The following is a 17,020-nucleotide window of genomic DNA, read 5'->3' on the forward strand; positions in this document are numbered from 1 at the left end:
AATGAACACCCATCTTATAAAGAAGACTCGTGTACATTTGATAGTTCCTAAAATTTTATTAGAGAGAGAGAAAAGTGAACTTGTAATGCAATGTGGTATACTTTCCAAAAGGAGTCGAGTATGTCACATAAGGTCAGTGTATTATTATTTGTTTGAAGATATCCCAAATCTAATGTGTTAGTGCCTTCCTAAAAGGAATCATACACAACGCATGAGAAATATTTTTGTTATTTAAGTGTGTTAAAGGTCTTTTAAAATTAAAATGCCTAAAGCCTTCCAAAAGGAATCAAGCTTTAGACATAAAGACCTTAATTCATTTAAATTAAATTAATTCTCAAAATTAATTGATCAAAAATAATTTTTAATTAATCAAATTAATTTAGTTTAAATGAATTATAATTTAATTTATATTTTTATGTATTTTATTATAATATTTAGAATTTTTTATTCATTTATTGAATTTTTAATAAATTTAATTAAGAATAAATGGTTTATTAATGAAATTAAATTGGAGAATTATTATAAATTTTTTTTTAAATTAGATGGATAAATCACTGAATTTTAATTGAATTAAATTGAATTTTTAATATATTTTATTGAATTTATTTAAATAATAGTTAATTAAGGTTAATTAGCGGTTTAATTAAAATTTAATGAAGTTTAAATTTGTGTTCTTATTTTTAAATGATTGTATATTTGAATTAGAGTTGGATTAGAGTTAATTAAGGTTGATTATGAATTTTTAAGAAAATTTTTTTATTTATTTGGAGTTATTGTTGATGTTCATAAAAAAAGAAATCACTAAATCTAATAGTTATTTGAAAGGTCAATTAATGACAAATCAATGTATTGGATTATAAGGTATATGACTATATTTTTCTATGTTTTTATTTTGTCCCAAAAGGGATGTGTGTAGTTCATCTTAGATTGACTAGGTTAGCTAAGACTCAAGTCTTTAATTATTGTTCCTAAGTGTCACTAGGTTATAGGATTACAATCAAGTTCTACTAACCCTCGGACACTATTTACAATCACACCAATCATGAACAAGTGTTCTAAATCTAAGAGATAAAAAATGCAATGAATCTTTAAAGATGACACCTAAAACATGCTTTGATTATTTGAAGATTTATTCAATAAGCAAATCATATTTTTGGATTTAACTCAATGGTACTATTATGAATGGAAGATACAACATAGCACATCCAAGTTTATTTCAAATCATTGAAGATTTAGAGGATAATCAAGAAGTATTGGAAAAGTGTGACTAGAGTAATTGCCTTCTTAATACTCAATGAAGATTAAATACGCATGAATATGATTAATTATTGATATCTTAGGGTGTATGCATAGAATGATTGTAAAATCATTCAATTAACAATGAATTTCTCCTTAAAAGACTTAGGTTAAGTTATAACCTATTTTAAGGGAGAATTCAAATGTGAATTCAATGAAATTATATGTAATTTCATACAAAGACACCCAAGATGCATGAAAATCTCTTCACCATGCCATTTAAAACTAGATCATGACATTTAAAACCTTTGATTTTAACTAGATTTAAAATAAATAAATAAATTCTCACAGGGGTCCTCGTCTAACTGCTCTGATAACTCCTTGGACAAATCCTTTCTCTCCTTCAGCTCTTGTGTTGGATGATTTTCCGATAAGCTTCTTTCCACCTAGCCAAGGACTTTAAATTAATGTAGATAATATTTTAGAAGGAACGTCCCTATGGAACTTATCTTTGGTGGGGTACTCCATTGGGCCAAGACCATAATATGAAAGGCTTCTTGCCTCTATGAACAAGTTGTAGTCATTTAGAGGTTCATTATCTCTTCTATCTCTTGAGGAAGGTTTTTTCTTATAAAAATTCACCAATCTGGATGACTACAACATGGTTCTCTTTGGAGGGCCTTGGTTTTTGTTAGGCAAACCTTTCATTATTCAAAAGTGGTCCCCTAAATTCAAGCCAAAACTAATGAGATTTCTTATATTCCTTTGCTAGTGAAAAACCTTGATCTCATTTTGGCTCTCTGATCTCCTTCTAAAATGTCTAAAATTGATATTCATATAGGTATCCCTTTATTTGTGGATTCCTTAATAGCTAAGCGTACAAGATTAACATTTTCTAGAGTTTCCATTCAGATTTCTAGAACATCCACCCTCAAGGAAATTCATTTATTAATTGATGGGGAAAAGTTTATCTTAAAGGTAGTTTATGACTAGAAACTTTCACACAATGAGTCCTATAGATCTATAATACATCCTTTTAATCTCAACCCCACAAACCCTAATACAATTCCTATTATGCTAGATAGGAATAATCCAAGAGGTTTAAGTAAAAGAAAAAATCCAAGAAATTGATCTAAGCCTATCACTATCTTATCTCACACCAAAAATTCTTATCAACCCATTGTTCCTAATACAAAAGCTACTCCCCCTCTGGCTCTTCTGTCATAATCAGCAGACCCTCCCATAGACTCTTCTACTAAACTGATCAAAGACCCTATGATACCCAATCTCAACTTTCCTAGAGAAGAAATTTCCTCATTTGAGCAATCTTCCAAAACTTTGGCTCATTAAACCCCCAAAATCCCTCTTTCAAACAAATTTTCTTCATTACTTAATGATGATGCAATTTCTCAATCCTCCCAAAACTCTCAACAAGTAGACACTATTCAAATAAAGGAATTACCTGACCCCAATTCATTGGAAGGGCTCCCTCCGGGCGCATCCAATCCCACAATCAAACAACTTATCTAAAAACAAATGTCATCTTATTCCCCTAAAAACACTCAAGCAAAATGTGCCAAGAAGGTAAAACCCACATCCAAATCCAAATGAATATATCATTGTTTACTAGTTCGAACATTAGAGGGTTCAATAGCCCTGACAAAGTAAATACATTAAGAGGCATTATTAACTGGTATAATTTTAAAATGTTTTGTGTTTTGGAAGAAAAATTTCTTCCTTTGAATTTTACTGACCCCTGGTTTGTGAACTCTCACAAACTTTTCGATAATGAAGACATGTGTCTGATTAGCAGTTCATCTTCTCCCAAAAGAATCTAACTGAACTTACGAAGATACTAATTAAGTATTATTGATATTTTCTTTATATTTAACATTTCCAGATGAATGAAAATGCATCTTTCTTCATTGTTTCCTAAACTCTATTGAATATCGACAATTCAACTGCATCCAATCTACGAAAAAGTCCCAATTGTTTCGAACTTTCTCTTTTTGGAATTCGATTCATGGTGAAATTCACTGAGTAGTCAAAATTCTAGCATAAATACATGTTCCTTATTATTTTGATCATTCTCCACTGATCATTTTTTCATCTCTGATTCCCATTAAGCCGAGTATATTTCTTTTTCAAGAATTCTTGGATAAATATGAATGGTTTCAATGAAGTTGTGTTTGAAGCTTTTTCTTATTACTTGAATAGTTCTGCTATTAGTTCTTTACACTCTAGTCTCTAGTCTTTAAAAATTGCTTTGAAAAAAAAAAAATTAGGCTTCAAGCAATTACCTTTTATGTCGTATTGAAGACTTTAGGCAACAGCATCACCAATGCCTTGAGATACTATAGTCCAACCCTTTAGATGAAACCCTGAACAACTTGTTGAAAGATATCAATGGCTCTCTTCTATTTTATCCATCTGCTTGGAACACTTGGGTTATTCAAAGGGCTAAAGAAAAATGGCTGGCTCAAGGAGAAGATGATATTTTCTTTTTATATGCCAAGATCCAATCCATGAAAAAGTGTAATACGATTAAGAAAATTTCTACTCCTTTTTGTCACTTCACTAATCCTTAAAAAAATTGTTGATTCTATAATTCAGCATTTCAATAGGATTTTCAACATTCCTAAACCTCTGAATGTTGATAACTTCAATCTATCACCTTGAAAGATTATCTTCTCTTCTCATGCCAATCTACTTGTTATGCCTTTTTCTTATGAAGAAATTAAAACAATAGTTTTTGCATTACCTAATGCTTCTTCTCCACTACTGGATTGTTATACGGTTGATAACGGTTGAATTCTATAAAACTTTTTAGGAAATTGTTGGTCCGAAAGTTTTCAATACAGTCAAGAATTTCTTTGATACGGGAAATTTACATAAAGAAATTAAGGCTGCAACTATTACCTTAATTCCCAAGACCTCCCATGCCACAAAAATTTCTTATTTTAGACCCATGTCAATTTGCAATACCTTTTATAAGATTGTGGAAAAATTAATTGCAAATAGACTCAAAATAGTTCTTCCTTCTATCATTCATGATAGCTAGGCGGGTTTACAAACAAGAGGTGCATTTTTCAAAATATTATCTAAGCCTCGGAGATCCTAAGGGATTTCTATTCTAAGAAAAATATTTTTGTACTGAGCTAGACATCCTTAAATCTTTCGATTCTGTTTCTAGGGATTTCTTATTGAACCAAATGAGACAAAAAGGTTTTCTATAGAAATTTTTAAATTGGGTTAATGGTTGTATTCAAAATCTTTTCTTCTCTATTTATATAAATGGTTCCTTAGAAGGATTTTTCAAATGCTCCTCTGGACTTAGATAAGGCTGCCCTCTTTTCCCGCTACTCTTTAGTCTAATCATGGATGCTCTCTCATGTTCTTTGGTTACTCTCAAAACAATCAATTTTGTGGCATCAATTCAAATGGGTAAAAGATTAGTCACATGCTTTATGCAGATGTTCTGATTTTGGGGTTGCCTCAACTCAACATTCTGTTAATCCTAAACACATCCTTAATGAGTTTTCTAATCCTAACTGCTCTTAAGGTTAGTCCGAAAAAAAGTTCAATTACCATTTAAGTAAATCCATCTTCTCGAGAAGAAATCTGCACTATTCTTGGTATTCTCAAAGTTGATTCTAATCTTACTTATCTTCGGCCTCCTATCTTAGTAGAAAAACTGAAGCATAGCCACTTTCAACCTCTTCTGAGCAAGATTACCTCCTTTTTTAGGATTGGAAACTAAACTTCCTATCCCTTGCAGGAAGAATTAAATTTATAAAATTTAGAAGAGCAATTCTACCCAAAAGCTGCTGTAAACTTATTGAAAGGTTTTGTTCTCAGTTTTATGTTTCATGGAAAGACATCTGAGAGGAGGTTACATATAATTTCTTGGAAAATCATCTGTAAACTCAAAGAAAAGGGCGGCCTGGGTATTCAATCCATTGAGGTTTTATATATCTATTATAAATGCTCCATCATTTCGAGATTTTTGAATCAGGACTCTAAGCTATTTGATTGGTTAAGGATGAACTATTCTTCTCCATGGAAAATGACCCCTTCGCAAGCTTCTAGAAAATGAAAAAATATTCGTTATACAGCCCAACTAATTAGAGATAAGGTTTCTTTTTCTATCTCTACTAATTGCAAACTCTCTTTTTTTTATAAGTTTATAACTCCCCCAAAACATCTAACTGGATGTTATCAATTTTATTCATAATAACTCGTAGGATCTACCATATTACATCCCACTTACAGTTCAAAACCTCATTAATTAGATGCATATCTCAAACAGAAGGGAAATTTTTTGGGAAGATAACCCAAATCCTTCACATAGGAAATTTTATCTACAATACTACTCTCAAATGGAATATGTTTTTTTTGGCACCAATTCATTTTGCATAAACAACATTCCTTAAGATACTCTTCGTATGTCTGGATGGCTAGCATTGAAAGGCTGAAAACACCTGATTTCTTGATGAAGAAAGCTTTAGATATTTCGTCTCCATGAAATTTTTGCCAATTGGAGCCTAAAACTCATAATCACATCTTTTTTGAATGTGACTACTCTTTTTTAGTTGTAAAAGACTTATTACCGATGCTCAATTCATTTTTAATGAGACCGACCATTTTCAATTATTGGATTATTTTGACAATCTATAGCAGTTAAAAAAGGGGAAAAAAGGTTTTGTTTTTTAACAAATTGTTACATCATCTATTACCTATGGAGAAAGGAATAATTGTCGGTTTAATGGAACTGGGCCAATCCTAGAACAGTTATCAACTCTGTTATGAATGCTACAAGGTTAAAGGTTTCAAAATGGAAAGCATATTATTCGATCAGAGAAACTTTTCCATGACCTTTTCTCTTGAATTTCGGTTTGCTCGTCATTTCTACATTCTTTCTTCAACTGGACAAGGATGAATGAAGCCAACCTTTTAACTATTATCCTTCGAAGGGACCTTTTTGGCAACCAAGGAATATTTTTTAGATGGTATTACGCTGACTATAATGACTGTGCTAACTATGAAAATATTAATACTTCTTAGGCAGCTTTTTAATACTAAAAAACTGCTTTAAAGAACATTAAAAAAGCCATTCCTAAAGAAGCCTCAAACTAATAGTAAAAGCATTTAAAATCTTAAGATTTTAATCATTTCCTTATCAAGATGCTGCAAACCGATGCTTGGTTGCACTTATTAGGTGGAACGACTTCTATTTACAATTTAAAATCGCAGACGTGTTATTCAAATTACATAACCAGAAATAAATAAATAAAGAGAGAGAAACTCATTCACGCAATAGTTTTGTTTTAATTGGAAAGAAAGGAACTATTTTTGCTTGATGCCACTGAATAGATCCTTTAATGGCCGTTTAGGAGCTTCAACCCGCGAAACAATTTCTATTACTTTAAAGTAAGACTCTGGGCACTCCAAGGCTTCGACAGCAACCTCTGCAACTTGATCTCTGGATATAGAACCTTCAAAAAGAGTATCCTGAAAAGAAAATCAACATGAGCATCTGTAAGTAACTTACACCATAATTTGCATTACTAAATAAACTATTAATGAGTACAAGAAACAGAGGAGGAATGAAAACGATACCTCGGGCTCCATAACTATGTTTCCACTAGGGGGATCATTTCTTAACCCGCCAGGTCTAATAATGGTATAATTGATGCCAGATCTCTTAACGTACTTCTCTGCCTGTAGTTTTGCTATCAAGGTGAGGCCAAACAAATTTAATACTATATAAGCTGGGTTTAACAGTTGACCCATGGCTGCTCCATTGACTAGAATAGAACTGACAAGAACAAATCTTTTCACCCCAATCTTCCGGCATGCTTCCACAAGGTTCACAGTACCAAAATTGTCAACCTGCAGAAAAGTTTCCAGCTGTAAGGAGATTTTGATGAATAAATAAAAAACTAAATGAGTTCTTCCGGATATGAAAGCGATAAAATGAAGCTTTATGAAAAACAGTAGCGAAGGTTTTTATTTTTTTTATGTTTTAGATTTTTCAGAATGAATGGACAACTCTAAACCCAAAGCTTAAGCTAACGGTCTAGTGTAATTACTCAACTTTGAAAAAAGGTCAAGCAGCAGTTCGACTCTGATAATATTTAATAAGGTGGAATACTAAGAGCCCAAATTGAGCTTAACATACTTACTAATGAAAGGACCTCTATTAACTTAAAAGCTTAAACTGATCGATAAAGGTCATTAGAAAGTACAATAAAAAATAACCAAATTGAATTCAATACTGAATACACCAATAATCTAAATCATTTTTAACCTCAAAGCTTAAGCTTATGAGTGAGGGTCAACCACTTAATATTTATATAATGACATATTTTCACCTATTTGATTAGTAACTAAACTTAAAACTCTCAGGTGCCTTTGATTATTTGTATAGAACTTAAAACTCTCAGGTCAAACCGCATAAAGACCCAATTCCATTTAAAAAATCAGCTCAAATACTATTTATTAGAGTATGAATAAAAGAGGAACCTAAGTTGAATTCAATACATTGGAGTTAATCTCATTTTCAATCAAAAAATTTAAGCTTGAGTGAAGACCAACCGCTTTAAGGTATTTTACCAATATACTTCTTACTTATGGGGTTAAACACAATGCTCACAAATGCTTTAATAAGGACAAGTATATTAGGAACTCAATTCTTATTCTCATCCAAGACGATAGACTTTTTATTTTCCATAACGTGCATCTTAACAAAAGCAGTACATGAGTGAGGATATATCTTAGGGAACCTTGTTGGAAATATTTGACAGCATAGTTATTTTCACATGTAAATATGATTAATATGAGCAAATCTTCATTAAAAAAAAAGAAATATTTGCAAAACAAAAAATATCCTATGGATTATAAATTAAATAGAATGAAGGATAATAAGGTTAGATCAATTTTCTCCCCATAGATAGATAACATCCCTTTCATATGAGATTTGTCATCCCTATTTGCTCTCAAGGTATGCTTATTCTCAGTCCTACTGTGATACAATAAAATTGATGTTTTATGTAAGCAACACTCCTCATGAATTAACATGAAAAAAAAAAAGGACAAAAACAAAGATAGCAAGAACCGAAAAGCGGTTAGCCATGAAAGAGTAAAGAATGTGTTTTACAGAATTAAAATGACAAAGTTCGCTAATTCCATAAGGCTTGCTAATAAAAGTGTCCCACCTCAAGATGCACAAAAAAGTCAAACGTTCTAGGGAATTATGAAACCTTATTTGGCACACATTGGCGATTTCCTTTATTAGTGTACTTGCTTCTTTGGATTGCATTCAGAAAAACCAATACCCTCGGTTAGGATTTCTAATCCAAACTTGGCGGCTTCCAGGATATACCCTCTTGGGTAGAGTTCAGGGGATTTAAAGAAGTAAGATAACTCCTCTACTGTGAGACAATTCAATATTTAAAATTTTCTTTAGGCCTCTTTGATTTATCTAAATATACTTAATATTTCAAAAAGACTGATGAGTATCCAATTATTGCCTACAAGAATTTCTTTGATCTGTGAGGATCTCTTTTAAAGAATTTTTAGATATATGATTCAATAGGAAGATAAAGCCATAAAGAGTTCACAAATAAAGATGCATCATTTAACAGATGTCATATGAGGGAGGTCAAAGCCTAGGATGTTAGATTGTTAGATCAAAATCCATATTACAACATGATAAGTATGAATTTTGAATTTTAAAATTATTTTGGATAAATTTTTATTCAAGATTTTAAATTCTAGTAGAATTTCTTTCTTTTGTGGAGTTAGTTTATGAAGGATAACATTGCTCTTATTTTATGGAATTATTTTTAAAGAATAAAGACTCCTATTAAATTATGGTGTTAGTTGCAGAAGAGATAAAGTGCAAATTAATTTCTACCATAAATTGTCAATTTAAAGACCTTAATTCCTAAAATTCAAAGAAATCCAAAATTCTCCCAATTCTTATTTTATTTCCCCTCTTTCCTTGGCATAGCACTATAGCAACATCGACATACTAGTATGATGTGGTATTGTAATAAAATTATTGTACTATGTTGCAATATTGCACCATCGATGGTATTATAACAAACAATAAAACTCTCATATTCTGCTTAAGTGGCTACAAGTTCCAAGATCAGATCAAGTCTTGCAAAAGAGGAATAAATGGTCATTATTCGTTATTTTTGGAAGAAAATTAAATGTGAACATCTTAATTCCTTCCATTTTCCTTTGGGAACCATTGGCCTCATACTAGAAAAGCCTAGCCAATTCCAAAAGTGATGTAAAACATCAAGATGATTACAAATTTACAATCAAACTAAAAGAGCACCCAAGGAGTTCCATCACAAAGAGCCCAACTCCAAAGCAAGAGCACATAATTAATTGAATTTTTACTTCTAATTTTAGATTTAAAATTTAAATTCCTGTTGACCTGCATGTTATATCCAAAGGAAACAAAAAAAGGCTCAAAATTAAACCTCATACCTGTCGAATCCTCAAAACCTTGCCAAAATCGCACCGATTCGGCGCCGTTCGCATCGCTTCCCCGCAAATCCTGCAACGACAGCCTCGATCGCTGATTTTTGACGCCTTTAAAAGCCGAACGAATGAAGCCTTCGCGAGACCGTTCGCTACCTCTCTTCCACACACACAAAGCTCCCGATTCCTCTCCCACGACCTGCCCTAGCTCCCGTTGCCTGCTCCGACCGGAAGACCCAACCTCCGATCCCTCCAATCTTCCACGAACCTCTTCCTCTAAGCCGAATCCAGTAGCCCTTCTCACAACAGATCTCCCGCTCTTCTCTTGTCGCAGCCTCACAGACTCCTGATCCTCAGAGAAAGAGAGAGAGAGAGAGGGAGGGAGAGAGTGCCGAGCTCCTACCTGGCCAAACTCCCTGTAGGCTCCAAAAATTCGGCCCCGGCCTCCGCTCGCGCTTTTCTTTTTTTATTATTTGACGAGGGAGTTGGTGGGAAAATTTATGTCTCACCACGCAGATTTGATTTTCTCCTATTTTGTAATCGAATACTGCATTGAGAATAAAGTACAATCTCAGGAGTAGAAGGGGAAAAAGAGAGATGAAGAGAGAAAGGGGCTTTTACTTTTTTCAAAACTTTCATTTTCTAATAAATTTCAAGCTAACTCAATCTTTAACACAAACTACTATTCATCTCCTCTGAGTGTCGAATATACATGTATGCATATCATTATTATACATAAAAGATATGTCAGAATTTTGAAGTGACTATAATTTGATAACTAAAATATAAAGTAAACATTTCAAGGTGCATATAATCCTCTTGAGTAATTTCTTGAGCTCTTGCTATCAAATATATAGATGCCATTTGAGTTATAAACATGCAGGCAAGCTCTCCAAATATGGTTATTATCAGCATTTAAATGAGAAACGGAATCACATAAAAGAGAGATGGATGATTTGTTTGCTTATATGCAACTTTTGTCTACCATTCTAATTCAAAATATATAAATCATTTGAAATAATTTTTGATCATACGTCAGTATATAAACTTCTCCGATCAATTATAAATTATATAATTATGAACTTATATATTTGCTTTGAAATACCGACTATATGAAACTAACCATTTATCATTCAGATTTTTTTTATTATTAATTTTTTTTTTTAAAGAAGATATGAAAACATGATTTCAAACAGTATCAATTAAATCATAACATTTATTTACATTTCATGAAACTTTTCAATTCTACATTTAAACATAATATTTTTTTTTTATTTAGAAACCAAATTAAACTACAAAATTTTTTTTTTAATTCTTTACTTTATTGATTTAATTACATTTTATCTCAATCATAATGATAAAAAAAAAATGCATTGCAGGTTCTCGATTAGAGAGAGCTTATCATTATTTCTTAGTTGATTTCGAGAAAAAGGCAATAATGACTCATTTTTCAAGGCAAGATCTTTAAGCAGAAATTCTTTTAGAAAACAGAATTAATCATTTCTCATATTAAACCTCTTAGAAAGTACAATTATGAAATAATGGCTTCAGAATTACCTAAACTTTTCAAAGACAAGCTTCATTCGAAGTTTAAAGGAAGAAAATTACTTATAAATAAAGGAAAATCGGCAGCAGATGTTTACCGGTAAACAACAGTGGATGGTTGGGGATTGTGCGAACTGCAGAGGGTGACGGAGAGGAGGAGTTCTCACGCGTGTATGAGAGAGTCGGCCGCTGTTTCTTATGGGTTCTGCGAATTCAATGAGTGTGGGAGTGGGGGAGGTCGTTCGTGCGAATGAACAGAGAGAGGCGAGCCTGTGGCTTTTCGTGAACTGGAAGGAGGCGAGAGCTTGACGATTTTTTTTTTTTGAGAGAGAGAGAGAGCCTCAGGGAATGCGAACTGCTGGGTGCTTTTCCGAAAATGAGAGAGAGTGAGAGGGATCATGTCGGGCTGGGTAGTTTAGACCGGCCATTAAATTCTTATTTAATTAGTTTTAGGTATTAAGATTATTTAATTTAAGTTATTTAATTAACGATTTGATTTAAGAGTTTTATGAGAAAGTATTAAATTAAAATTTTTGATTTGATATTATCATTATTATTATTATTAAATTTTTTTTTAGTCAATTTGCTCTTATTAGAATTTATTAATTAAAAAGATATATACTTATTTGAAATTTATTTTAATGATTTTAATATTTTATTTTATTTTTTGAAGAAATTAGAGTTGATTTTAATAAGATTAGAACGTTAACTTAGTGAATTTAATTAAAATTTTAATTTGATTAGTTTTGATTTGATTTTAGATGGCTCGGGGTGAGTCAATTCAGGCTAATCGGGGTTATTGAAAACGAACTCGACTTGAGTTAATTTGACTTGGTTTCGCTTCGATTGGTGTAGCAAATTTTGATTTTAAAAAGTCGATTTGAGTTTTGTTTGGAGTTGAATTAAATCTAGATTGAATTGATTTTAATTCGAGTTGAATGACAGGTCTGAGTCGATGCTATGTCATTAGGTGTCCACCTAAAGGGAAATCCTGCGGATGCGACATCTACACTAGGCTATGAAAACCTAGATACTAGAGTCGATTAAGGGGAAATTGGCCTCGAATAATGAGGTCAACAGGAGTTTTAACTGAATAAGTTCCGAGGTAAATTTTGGAAGGCAGATGGGTTTGTAGATAAGACACTACCCAGAGATTTCGCCCTCATTTTGTGAGGACTTTATGATCTGAGTTCTGGTTTCCTATAGGCGCAAGCCCCTATAGTTAATTACCCCTCTCGATCACGAGAGAGAATTTTCGATTAAGGCTAGTCATCAATCAGATACATAGAGTACGTGTTATCTGGCATATAGTAGCAGCAATGGATTTGGAAATAGTTGGAGAATTTGAGAATTTGGAAAGTTTGGATGTTTGAAAATTTGATATTTAAAAATAGAAATTTCACCATCATGTACTTAAAGCGGATGGTGGGGGAATGGATGATGGACCCGATCAAGATCCCATGGTTCCGTCGTCCCGGGCCATCGTGGTCCCTAGTCTACTTAGTCAGAGGAGGTAGTCGACCCAACCTGACAGAAGGGTCCTTGTCGGCAGCCATGGTTTGCTTCGTCCAAGGGAACCTTGTAGACCGGGGTTGAATGTTTGTCTAAGGGGACAAATTTAAATCCACCTTAGCTTACAGAGGGCTTTATGCCCTATCGATCATATCCTATTGATTCATATCTCAAGGATTTAACGTCATTAAGGAGCGTATTGGCTCTGGCCATAACCGCTATCTGTGGTGCCATTTGGCGGCAAAATCACTCGGTTCAGAGGGCCCCGGGTCATAACCGTTTACCTGCAGTGCCATTTGGTGGCGAAACTGCTGGTTAGAGGACACGTACCACGTCCTTAGTCAACTCTATCGGGCTGTCGACAGAGGATCGGGTTTTGTAGGCTTCGTGCCCTTGTTAGTGAATTCTTATTGTTATAGGCCTTGAAAGCCTAATATGAATGTATTAAGACAAATATGACGGTCGTAGCAATCGTATATTTGTTTAAGAGTTTGAACCTTGTCGACTCCTATTGACCCGTATAGGAGGATCAGGTTCGAACTTGAATTCACTTGTCAACCCGCGCAGCATCCCTAGACGTCACGTGTGTACCAATAACACGCTCGCCGGGGCCCATGCGGGTTGAGATTGTACTTTTCCCTTTAGTGTACCTATGTGTATACAATTTATAGTGCACGTACAAGGGTATTTTTGGAATAGACGCCTTCTGTCTGCTTGTACGAATGTTGCAGATCCGGTGGCGCGGCGTAGCAGCTTCTGGATAGGATTGTTCGCTGCTTTGTACAGGTAGACTGTCGTGCACTATTTGTTGATTTTGTTGGCGGGTCATAGTGCACTAACTAATCTACTGCCTTGGGTCGTAGAAGCTCGTAAGAACTTATAATCTTTATGCATTATGCTGTGATTTTAGCTTTTACGATACATCCACCATTGCTGGAGGTAGATGTATTCAACCTTAGATTGAAGTTGACTACAGGATACTGCACTTACTATAGTCTTTATGCATCTACCCTTGAGTGGATGTTGTGGCACATACATTTGTATTCGTAAAGAAATCGTATGTGTTGCAGATCTTCTAGTTGTAAGGAACCAGTGCCTTTGATTGATATTTGGTGGTTGCTGACTATGAAACAATTCAACATCTATCAAATATTATTTTCAATCACTTTTGGTTAGACTTCTGTATGAAAGAGAGCTCTCATACATCCTCCTTTAAATGCCTTTGTTTATAAGTGACGAGTCTTCTACAACAGTACGTAGGAGATTGATACATTTGCTTAACACCTAATTATCGTTACTTGTTAGAGTGTCGTGGTGTTTGTTGCATAACATCTATTTCAATTCCTTTGTATTTACTCGTAGGTACTCATGCCCATAGTGGTTTTGTAGTCCTTGCTTGCATACGAATTATGGGGTATTGCCACATTTATTTTGGCAAATTATCACTCATTATAGATGCTCTATTTTGTACACTCTGCGAGTTTACTTGATACCAATCGAAGCCATCGTATTCAGCATGCCTCCTTGTTGCTTGTGAACAGGTTGCATATGCAAGCTCTTTCTTCTTGAGAATAGTTTGCAATTTGCATGATGAATTGTTATCATATTCATTGATATCTCTATTCCACAAATATTATTGTTATGAGTTGAATGCTATCATACAAGAAGGAACTTCATATCAAAGTTTGTGGCCAGTTCAAACATAAACTAACACTTGTTCATTTGACTTCATTATTCTTAACAACCATTATGATTTTGATGTCATGACTCAAGCCAATTTCTTTATTGTTGTGCAAGCCCAAAGCCATTGTAGTTCATATCCAAGCTAGAAACCAAATCCTTTGCAATCAAATTACAAGAGTTTGCTTGTGCTCAAATCATGTATTTTCTTTTGAGAACAACATATCATGACATGGAATTTGATTAAGTTATAATTCACCACTACACTTGTAAGCAAGTAGAGTTTGCAAGCCATTTATTGTACACAAGTTCCATATATTTTCTTTTGCATTTTGTTCATTTAAAAAATGAGTTTCATGTAATGATGTGCATGATCATCACTTAGGTTCAAATTCATTTGAATTCTTTTGTTGTCTTGTAAAGTTCAAGTCCTTGCTTGAGTTCAAGTGCTCAAGATTATGATTGAATCAGATTCTTTGTTCAAAATTAGGTCCAAATTTGAACTTATTAGATTCAAGTATATTTTGTTAATTATTTGCTTTGTGTCCAAATACAAGTCTATTTCACTGTTCAAGTTCAATATCAAAGTTCTAGTTCAAATGCAAGTCCCCTGTTGTCCTTTGAGTTCGTTCAAGCTCAAATCTTCGTTGTAGTTCATTTGAGTTCGAGTCATTCCTTATTTCGTTTGTATTTGAAGTTATTATTGATTGTTCAAGTTTGAATTAAGTCTATTTGATGCTCCAATCAAAGTCCAAGTAGAGCTCCAAATTGTCCCAAATACGATTTGCATTTACCCGAAATTTCGGCAGCCTTCCGGCGTCTCCCCCGTTTAGGGGAAAACTACGAAAAACTGGGCCTCCCGCCACGCTAGAGAAAAGCGTGCACGGTAGGTGCCCTCGAAAGAGGACACCGCGGCCGTAATTTATTTGTTTCTCCACCACGCCAGAGAAAGGCGTGCATGGGTTGCGGGCACCAGTTTTAAAATAAGCAGTTTATATTTGACCCCACCTCGCCGTAGACGTCGCACCGGATTCCCTTCCCACCACGCTAGAGAAAAGCGTGCATGAGTTGATTTTCAGGTCCGCCGCTAACGTCGAAAATGAGGTTTTCATTACCCGCCCCGTCGCAAGCATCGCGACGAATTCCCTTCTCACCACGCTAGAGAAAAGCGTGCATGAGTTGGTCATTCGCCGCGTTGCAAGCGCCGGGAACGAGTTTTCAAAGGCTTAGAGTTTAGGAGTGTTATACCTTAGCTTTTGTCAGTGCCAGCACGAGGATCGAGAAGTCACTCGTCTATCTCATCGTTGGTGTCGCACAGGGTTCCCTCCCACCATGCTAGAGAAAAGCGTGCATGGGTGGTTTGCCGGTCCGACACGAACACCGAGGAAGGAGAGTGGAGGGGAAACATTTTCATTTATGCTTTCTCTTTTTTTTCTTTGAATTTAATTATAATTAATTATCAATAATAATTAATTATAATTAAAGATATTTAATTATAATTTAAAAAAATTAATTATAATTAACATCAAATATCTGTAATTAATTCATAATTAATTATAAATGTCTTATAATAAATAATTATAGTTAAGATTAATTAATTATGATTTTTTTAATTAGTTATTATTAATTCTAATTAATCATAGTTAATTATTATTATTATTAATTAACTATGATTAATTATTATTAATTATAACTAATTATTCTGAATCAAAATTAGTTATAATTAATTTAAATAAAAGAGAGAGAAGTTCACTCTCTCTCCCTCAATCCGTGCCAACATCTTTGTCATCAACCCTCTCGCAGGTATAAAGTTCCTAAACCCTAAAACTCCGAGATACCGCTTTCAATGCTTGCAACGCGACAAAACGACCACCTATACACGCTTTTCTCTAGCGTGGTGGGAAGGGAATCCGGTGCGACGTCTACGGCGAGGTGGGGTCAAATATAAACTGCTTATTTTAAAACTGGTGCCCGCAACCCATGCACGCCTTTCTCTGGCGTGGTGGAGAAACAAATAAATTACGGCCGCGGTGTCCTCTTTCGAGGGCACCTACCGTGCACGCTTTTCTCTAGCGTGGCGGGAGGCCCAGTTTTTCGTAGTTTTCCCCTAAACGGGGGAGACGCCGGAAGGCTGCCGAAATTTCGGGTAAATGCAAATCGTATTTGGGACAATTTGGAGCTCTACTTGGACTTTGATTGGAGCATCAAATAGACTTAATTCAAACTTGAACAATCAATAATAACTTCAAATACAAACGAAATAAGGAATGACTCGAACTCAAATGAACTACAACGAAGATTTGAGCTTGAACGAACTCAAAGGACAACAGGGGACTTGCATTTGAACTAGAACTTTGATATTGAACTTGAACAGTGAAATAGACTTGTATTTGGACACAAAGCAAATAATTAACAAAATATACTTGAATCTAATAAGTTCAAATTTGGACCTAATTTTGAACAAAGAATCTGATTCAATCATAATCTTGAGCACTTGAACTCAAGCAAGGACTTGAACTTTACAAGACAACAAAAGAATTCAAATGAA

General features: G+C 34.0%; 1 protein-coding gene across 1 annotated transcript in view; it reads right to left on the reverse strand.

Annotated features, from left to right (window-relative positions):
* Positions 1 to 6,407: 6,407 nt before the first annotated feature.
* The window catches only part of LOC110100189 (uncharacterized protein At2g34460, chloroplastic), a 35,507-nt gene continuing 24,894 nt past the window's right edge, over positions 6,408 to 17,020 (reverse strand). The window contains exons 4-5 of the mRNA XM_020827614.2: positions 6,856 to 7,128; positions 6,408 to 6,747 (exon numbers count right to left, since the gene is read on the reverse strand). Of these exons, the coding sequence (XP_020683273.2) occupies positions 6,583 to 6,747; positions 6,856 to 7,128 (438 nt within the window). The 3' untranslated portion in view covers positions 6,408 to 6,582. The remainder of the gene's footprint in view (positions 6,748 to 6,855; positions 7,129 to 17,020) is intronic.

The sequence above is a fragment of the Dendrobium catenatum genome, unplaced genomic scaffold (genome assembly GCF_001605985.2).
Source record: "Dendrobium catenatum unplaced genomic scaffold, ASM160598v2 fragScaff_scaffold_933, whole genome shotgun sequence".
Lineage (NCBI taxonomy): Eukaryota > Viridiplantae > Streptophyta > Magnoliopsida > Asparagales > Orchidaceae > Dendrobium > Dendrobium catenatum.